General features: G+C 43.7%; 1 protein-coding gene across 1 annotated transcript in view; it reads right to left on the bottom strand.

Annotated features, from left to right (window-relative positions):
• Nucleotides 1–1308: 1308 nt before the first annotated feature.
• The window catches only part of GLI2 (GLI family zinc finger 2), a 205752-nt gene continuing 197935 nt past the window's right edge, over nt 1309–9125 (bottom strand). The window contains exon 14 of the mRNA XM_073634468.1: nt 1309–7191. Coding sequence (XP_073490569.1) covers nt 4931–7191 — 2261 coding nt within the window. The 3' untranslated portion in view covers nt 1309–4930. The remainder of the gene's footprint in view (nt 7192–9125) is intronic.

Genomic DNA, 9125 nt, shown 5'->3' with positions numbered 1-9125 from the left:
TCCTAATTTTGACAATTTTTTTTTTTTGCTGGTATTTTATCACTGCCGCTTCACCGTTTTTTAAAAATGAATTAAGGGCCAAAATACCGGTTTGCAGTTTTTATTGGTTGCGTATTTCGCCAAATATTTCTAAATTCTAGGCTGGGCGTAATTAATTCTTTTCAGCGGGGAAGAAGTAGAAAGGTTTTTGTCTGTGGCAAAGTAACTGGGAAAAGGCATTTATCCATGTCAAATCACTGGCGAGAGGAATGCGAAGAATGTGTTTTTGTTCTTTGAGGACAGCCTTGCTGGATGGACAGGCATTCTGGATTGGCTGTTCCAGAGAGTCTATTTTTTTGTAGGTCACTGCTGTAGTAAAGGCAAAGTTGGTCGTACACAATCAGATGTTGGTGAGAGCACAATCTGGTCAGTGACCTCTCGCTAGAATAGTCAATGTACGTATGGACAATACTGACCATCATGTCACCTCCGCCACACTTCAAATGGTCAACTGGTAAAACCAAGCCAAGAAATGCCCTTTTCCCAAATTAGATCAATTGGCTGGCATGTCTTCTTAGGTTCCCATGAAGATTAAATTACTGAAAATATCATCTAATTTTTGGGGGATTCTTTAAAAAAGACTAGTCATTTTGTGTGAAGGCTTGATATAGTAGTTCTACACTCTATGGCCAAACAATTTGTGGATATCTGACCAATACACGCATATGAGTATGTTGGGCATCTCACTCCAACACCATGGGCATTCATGCGGAGTTGGGATTATAAAGGCTTCCAGTCTTCTTGGAAGTCTATCCCCAAGATTTTGGAGAACATCTGTGCTCATTTTTGCCCATGCAGCCCAAAGAGCATTTGTGAGGTCAAGGACTGATGTTGGCCAAGAGATGTCTCATTCCAAATCATCGCAAAGGTGTGCAGTAAGGTTGAGTTCAGTGCGGGTCAGTTCCTCCACATCAAACTGGTGAGACCATGTCTTTAAGGAGCTGGCTTGGTACCCATGGGCACAGAAAAGGAAACAGGTGTGTACGGGCTTCCACCTCCCAGGTAATGATCACCCACTTCTGACAGGGCACTCATCCTGAAAAGGTCTCCGCAATCTCCATCAAGGTCAGAACAAGGCAAAAGGCGAGTTCCACAAGAATCGGCTAAAAATGCATCAAAACTTTATTCAAATACCGGTGAAAAACAACCAACAGAAGCCAACGTGTTTCAGTCATTAGGCCTTAATCATGGCTTGATTAAGGCCTAACGGCTAAAACGCCGTTCTGTTGGCTGTTTTTTTTAACCAGTATTTGAATAAAGTCTTGGTGCATTTTTAGCCGATTTTTGTGTCACTTGCCTTTTCGCTTGTTCTGGAACATAAAAAGGGCCTTCTCCAAAGTGTCACCACAGTTGTTTCCAAACATCTTTGTATGTTGTAGCATTAATGATACCCTACACAAGTTCACTGGAAACACCTGAACTCAACCATTTGAAGGGGCATTCACACTGTTTTGGCCATATATAGTGTAGATGTGATGGTCAGGTGTTCATAAGCTTTTGGCCATATAGTGACTGCATTTTACTGTTTTTAAAACCTATTTTTGGCTATTTTTTTCTACATTAAAAACATATTCTCTATAACAAATAAACTTCTAATGGCAACCACTGAGCAGGAATACAATGCATTTGATTCAGAGATGACCATTCAATGGAGCATTTCAAATCTGATGAAATGAAATGCAATATTGAAAAGATGGAAGGGCACACAAGCACAGTGTGGTGAAAGTCTTTTCAGAATATACTTTGCAACAAATAGTTCACTGCAAACACAATACTGAAAAACACAATGTAGTTTTCCTTTAAATTGAGAGGTAGCTGTGTACAATAGTTCATTTGCATTGAAGGTTGAAGGTCAGACAGGGACTTGTCTCTCGAAAAACTGATCCTGGTGTTCAAAATAATTATAATGCAAAATTAAAGTCTGGAAACCAGGTACAGCACATTGTCTTCATCATCCCAAATACTTTCAAGGGTAGTTTGTCCAAGTTCTGTTAAAAAAAATTATGGCCAAAATTTTGTAGACCCCAACCATCCCACCTATAACCTGTTGGACATCCCATTCTATTCCCATGTGGAGTTTTCTATTATAATAGCTTTCACTCTTGTGGAAAGGCTTTTTATAAGAGGGTGGCTGTAGAAATTTGGGTTTGTTGAGGTTAGGAACTGATGTTAGATGAGATGACCTGGGTTGAGGTTAGGTCTCTATGCAAGACATCTATGTTCCTCCACACTAATCTGGTCAAAATTTTGTCACGTTCGACTAGTTTGGAGTGTGTCTGTGGGAATTTGTGTCCATTTGTGGAGTAAGGTACTGATGTTGGATGAGAAAACATGTCCCACAATTCTAGTTCATCCCAAAGGTGATCAGTAGGGTTGAGATCAGAGCTCTATAAAGGCCACTCAAGTTCTTTCACACCAAACTGGTCAACCAATGTCTTTATATAACTTTTTAGTAGGGGTTAGGGCTCTGTGAAGTTCCTCCACACCAACCTGGTCAAACCATGTCCTTATGAAGCTGGCTTTGTACATAGGAGCACAGTCATGCTGGAACAGAAAAGGGTCTCCCCCAAACTGTTACCACAAGGTTAGAGCGTAATTGCCTACAATGTCTTTGTATGATGTACTATGAACAGGACCCTTTATTGGAAACACCTGAACCCAATCATTTGTAGAGGTGTCCACATATTGTTGACCATATCGTGTACTTAACAGAACCTGTGGGTAGAAGTTCCCATTTTGAAGAGGTTTTGTAAAGGGCAGAAGTTACAAATTGCTCTGGAGGGCTCTGTGAAGGCCACTCGAGTTCCTCCACACCAAACTGGTCAACCAAAGTTTATAAGGAACTGTTTTGTAGGGTAGTGTTCAGGGCTCTGAGAAGGCCACTCAATTTCCTCCACACCAGACTGGTCAAACCGTGTCTTCATGGAGTTGTTCAGTAGGGTTAAGGTCAGAGATCTGTGAAGGCCACTCTAGTTCCACCATACCACACTGGTCAAACCATGTCTTTATGAACCTGGCTTTGTACACAGGAGCCCAGTCATGATAGAACAGAAAAGGGTCTTCACCGAACTGTTACTACAAAGGTTGGAAGAGCATAATTGTCTATAATGTCTTTGTATGATGTAATATGATCAGGACAATATACTGGAAACACCTGAACCCAATCACAGAGATGTTCACATTCTGTTGGGCATATCATGTAATTAACAGAATCTGTGGGTACACCGTTCCCATTTTGAAAGTGTTTTGTAAAGGGCAGAAGTTACAAATGGCTCTGCGAAGGCCACTCGAGTTCCTCCACACCAAACTGGTCAAACCATGTGTTTATGTAGTTGTTTGGTTGGGCTGAGGGTAGGGCTCTGAGAAGGCCACTCGAGTTCTTACACACCAAACTGGTCAAACCACATTTTTAAGGAGCTGTTTTGTAAGGCAGAATCAGGGCTCTGAGAAGGCCACTCAATTCCCTCCACACCAGACTGGTCAACCATGTCTTTATGGAGTTGTTCAGCAGGGATGAGGTCAGGGCTATGGGAAGGCTATTTGAGTTCCACCACACCAAACTGGTCAAACCATGTCTTTATGGAGTTGGCTTTCTACACAGGGGACAGTCACGATAGAACAGTAAAAGGTCTTCACCAAATTATTGCTACAAGGTTGGAAGAGCATAATTGTCTACAACGTCTTTGTATGATGTAGTATGAACTACTGGAAATACATGAACCCAATCATTTGTAGAGGTGTTCACACACTTTTGGCCATATTATGTACTTAAAAGAATCTGTGAGTTCATATTATGAATGGGTTTTGTGAAGAACAGAAGTTACAAATGGCTCTGCTACATTTTTCCCTGAATTCCCCCCAGCCCTGCCATGTGCTTCTGAAACATTAGATTAACAGCTCTTGGAAACGGCTGCAGTTGTCTCAACACAATACAGTTGCATGTTTACTTTGGGTTGGTCTCCAGAGGTAATGAAGTTTATTTTACAGATTTTTTTTTATACATTTGTTTTTAGTTACAAATAACTAGAAGGGTAATATTGCTTCTCTTTAAATACTGACTCCATTTTGTCATTAGAAAACACATATGACTTGATATGACAAACCTGTTACATGAACACTGCAACATCCACCTGAAACATAAAATTCGGACACAATAATGCCTCTGTACAAGACGACGAACCCGAAAAAAATTCAGGTCCACTGGCTCCTGCTCTCCACACAATATGGCTTCAAATAACATGTTGGCACAGAGTATAAAACATATCATATTTTGATGCTGAATAAACTATTTACAAACAGGATGTAAACAAAAGCTGAGGCTTTCATGGCAATTTTCGAACAAAAAAATAAGTCAGTGCCCCCCATGAACAGCAGTTTTCCCCAATGTCCGAGGTTTCTTAGACGTTAGGACTCCTTATTGCTTGATACAGCAGTGAAACGAAAACTATGCCTGAGCAATATTCTGCCTGGTAAAAGTTCACTCAGCTCCTCCACTAAAAGTTGTGAGACTTTTCTAAAGAAAAAAAAGTTTCTATTGGGGGATTTAAAACCCACATCCTCTGGGAATTCCAAAGGGATGTGGACTATGGAGGAAGCAGATGCTGACCTAGAAAGATGCAATATAAATTAATGATTTAATGAGAACATCTAGAAGATTGTTTCCATATTTGTAGTTATTACATTTAGTGCTGTGTTTATTTTCTTTTTCTTGGAGTCAGCAGTTCAGAGCTTGAACCGCAGCTACCGTCCCTTCTACTTGCATGGCAAGTTACATGGTCCTGCAGTGCAAATTGTCCTCAGTATAAAACAAAAAAAACAAAAAACGGTGAGTCTATCTCTAGGTGGATCCACAGAATTTGATGTGATCCGCCTTCACAACTTGTGATTCAAGTTATGACATGAGGTTGAGAAATTTGCTCTCTTCGGCCAATGTGGTCAGCATGGAGCTCATATCTCCGATTGCCATATTGCTCATCCCAACAGGGATGGAGGGGAAGGTCAATGAGTTTCTAGGAGTTGTGAGGCGAGATGAGTTTTGAGAGAGGCCCTGGAGAAGTCCTGGACTCAGAGTTCCCGACAAAAGGCTGGCATGGTCCCCATCATCCATGATGGCATCAAAATCTATAGAAGGTGGAGGCTCTAGGCCTTGTGAGTCTACAGTGCTGGTTACTTGATTGACACCTGGAGATGGCATTGTGGAGACCTGTCTCATTGTAGCATCCAGTCCTGTGCTGAAATTGCCATTCTGCTCAATCATTTGTATTTGCCCAGAGTAATACAGTAAACCATTGTCCTTGCTATTCATACAAGCAGTAGGTTCAGATTCCTCATTGGTCCTTTTTGGGGTTGCCTCTGCTGTTTGTTGGCACAGGTTCTGCTCACTTCCTGACTGTGGGCTCCTCATGTAACTTGGCTGATGCCCTGAGTGTATGCTCCTCGGCCTGTTAGGAGGGTGAGGGGGAGGCCTTGGTTGAAGCATGGCATTGCCTACTGGTTGCGTAGGCATGCCCATGTTGCTGTTTTGAGAGGAGAACATATTCTGTTGGGGCTGGTTGGTGTAGGAATTTGTTCGGTGAAGGTTCTCCTGGTTTACATGGAAGTTATTTGAATAATTTTGAGTGTTTGCTCCATGCAGCATCTCGCGAGTGCCATTTTGTGCCATGTGTTGGTTACTCATGGAGTTTGTGCTCTGTGGAGAGTGCATGTGAGGCCCAGGTTTATCCAGCGTGTTACTACAGGATGGTGGTAGCTGGTACTGACCTTCATTACCTGTCCTCGTGTTCAGCATGTGCTGAGACTGGTTATAAATCAGTGGTTGGTTGAAATCGGAGTTTGTGTTTTGGCATGAGTTTAGCTGTTGTTGCCTTTGCTGCATATAGTTAAATCTTTGACCATTAACACTGCCATTTCTTGGCATCATTTCTTGTTGTGTCAGAGTCAAGTTACTTTGCCTTGCTTGGAACGGCTGCTGGTTGAAGTTCTGGTACTGACATAAGTTCTGTTTCTGTGGTACTGCTGCCAAGTTCCCCTGCGTAACTGACTGTTTTGGCATATGGGTTGCAACATCTACAGTACCTGAGCTGACTTCATTCCATTGAACGGGCATACTATTTTTCTGCATGTTGGAAGAGCCCTGAGTATCCCCAACCATTGGATAGTTTGTACTTGTGTTGGCTCCAGACATCCTACACTGTGCCTGCGTTGACTGGTTGTAATTCTTTATACTGTTTTGGAAATTCGAAGGTTGGCCATTAAAATCAGAAGAAAGGTTGCTGTTTTGGGATTTAATGTACTGCACAACATCATCTGGCAGCACCAGGTCATCCTCCCCTCCTGGAATGTCCATGTCTGCTGAGATGGCTTCCATGATGACGTTCTCACTGATGCTGGGAGGCCGCGGTGAATAGACGTGTCTGTGCAGGCTTCCATCTGAACGTGTATACTGCGGAACTGCAGCATTTCTTCTGTCCATCATTGGCGGAGGATGCAGTGTGTTCATACTGTTCATGCTGTGAAAACGTTGAACCCTTGGCAGATGCTGAAAGTCGAATCCTGCAGTGGTCCTCACTGGGTCACTGGCCCGTCTTGTGTTGTTTCCATGAACCTCATGCGGATACATTGGCATCGGACCATTGCCAGTACCATCACTGCATCGTCTTGGGCCTGGGTGTTGTCTGAAGGAAGGCAAGGAAAGTTCTGGACCATCCAGAAGTGACATCTTGTTCCTCAAGCTCATTCTCTCCATGTTGGGGAGAGGTGTCGGTGGAGCGCCACCAGTCGCTGCGGCATATTTGGCCTTTAAACGATATTGCTGAGCGGGCGTGAGGTTTAAAAGAGTCGGCAAGCCGTTGTGTTGGCTAGCATCGCTGGACCTTCTGGATGCATCTGTAGATATGGGGTCATAGGAGTCCGCAGAGCTGCCGTTGTGTTGTCGGCCCCCAAACTGTGATGCCTCGCTGGACCGGCGGCTGGAGAAACACGGGGAGATCCCTGAGGAGCGGCGGCTGGTGTATGCAGAGCTCATGGTGCTGGTCGTGCTATCGCGCCTCTCGTTGAGCTGGTTCAGCATGGTGATATCATTAAAGGTCAAGTCTGAGATTCTTGGGTTGGTCATCACACCGCTTGGGACACCAGTGTTATCAAGCAAAGAGCCTGGAAAAGAAAAAAAAGACTAATTTAACCTACTAGTAAATCAGGTTACAAAATACAAAGATAAAAAAACAAGGCTGGATTGTGTGAAAGATCTGCTTTTACCATCCTCTCTATTTGTCCTGTTTACCATTATCATTGAAAGTGAAAGTAAAAAAAAATCCCACATTTGGGGCTGTCCCCGTAAAAGTAATAGAGGGAAAATCTTCCAATGGGGACACTAGCTCTGAAGACCATGGGGGTCCCCAAGAGATTACCTTAATTTGCAGGGATTTTCTCTCACTTCCTGTTTGGATATGGGACAGGAAGTGAAGGGAAATGTCCCCAATGAGACACAGATGGCAAAAAAATAAACAAGGCTTCAGCGGCGGCCCGTCCATTAGGGGTGCCCGGGCGCCGCCCCCTCTCTCCACGCCACCCGCCTATATGCAATGGATAGATTCATGTATATGGCCGCCGCGGCCACCCCCTATTCATGCGTCTGGCCCCTTTCGGGGCACCGGGCGCATGAATTACAGCGGCCGGGTTTTTTTTTTCTTGAAGCACCTGATTAGAGCAAGAGGCTCTAATAGGCTTCAAAATATGTTGGGCTCAGGTCGCAGAGAATGCGACCAGAGCCCACCCAGGTGTGTTACAACAGCGAATGAATATTTGCTGTTGTAACACTGATCCTCAAGCGGTTGTGAGACCCGTATTTTGATTGGCTGAAAAGAGAAGTCTCCCGATTGGCCGTCAAGGAGGAGGGAGGAAATGAAAGCCGCCATTGAAGTGATGACCCGTGGAGATCAGGAGAACGGGAGGCCGACGCCGCCGAGCAGGGGAAGCCGCCGGTGATGGGGTAAGTGCCACCAAACGACCGACTGGGGGGGGGGGGGGGGTTGGGGGGGTGTGGCATACGGTTTGCTGCCCCTACCCAAAAAAAATCCACTGGCCACTACTGCAAGGCTTATAACCCTCCATAACTCTATCCAAAATGGAAAAAAAAATTTGCCTATAGTTCTACTTTAAGTTGAGTAGGGAAGAGTATGTTTTTATGGCCATCTATATCTTCCTGTACCGATGAAACTTGCACTCTCTCATTTCTTGCCATGGTGTCATTGGCACAAGAAATGAGTAGACCTTCTCAGCTGGGATACAGAAAGCAATAAAGGCTTTTGCACACTCTATGAAAAAAAACTTTAAAGAGAAGTATTGGCTGGAGTTGGGCTCTAGCTAACTCCAGCCAATCCATGTTAGTTCTTGGTGAATAACCTGATGTTCAGCCTATCTTGGTACTGTAGGCAAAAAAGGATAGCAGTGTTACAAGACATGACATTAAAAGTATCCATCCCAGCCATATACCTTTCCTATCATGCAGAGGGGCATGCACAAACGATTAGACCTAATATGGAACATAGTAAAGAATCTATCAACCCATTAACCTCCCTACTCTTTCAAAGGTGCTTTTTTACAAACCCTAATTCCCATGCCCTCAGAACTATGGTAAGGAAAATACACTATATGGCCAAAAGTCGATGGATGACAGACCATGACTTATTTATATAAACTTGTTGGATATCCCATTACAAAACCATTGGCATTCATATGGAGTTGAACGCCTTTGTAGCTATAACCACCTTCGTTCCTCTGGGGAATGTTTCCAGAAGATTTTATGTGTATTTGTGGGAATGAGTGCCCGTTTAGCCAAAATAACTTTTGTGGGGCAAAGTAATGATATTGGACGAGAGGATCTGGCTGGCAGTTGGTGTTCAAACGCATCCCAAAAGTTTTCAGTAGGGTTGAGGTCAGAGCACTGTGTGGGGCCACTCAAGTTCCTTCACACCAAACTAGTCAAACCATATCTTTATGGAGCTGGCTTTGTACACACACCAAATTGATGCTACATGGTTGGACGAGCACAGTTGTCTACAATGTCTTTGTATGCTCAATGAATTTGA

Source organism: Aquarana catesbeiana, linkage group LG06 (assembly GCF_042186555.1).
Source record: "Aquarana catesbeiana isolate 2022-GZ linkage group LG06, ASM4218655v1, whole genome shotgun sequence".
Classification (NCBI taxonomy): domain Eukaryota; kingdom Metazoa; phylum Chordata; class Amphibia; order Anura; family Ranidae; genus Aquarana; species Aquarana catesbeiana.
This window is presented reverse-complemented; position numbering and strand designations above follow the sequence as displayed.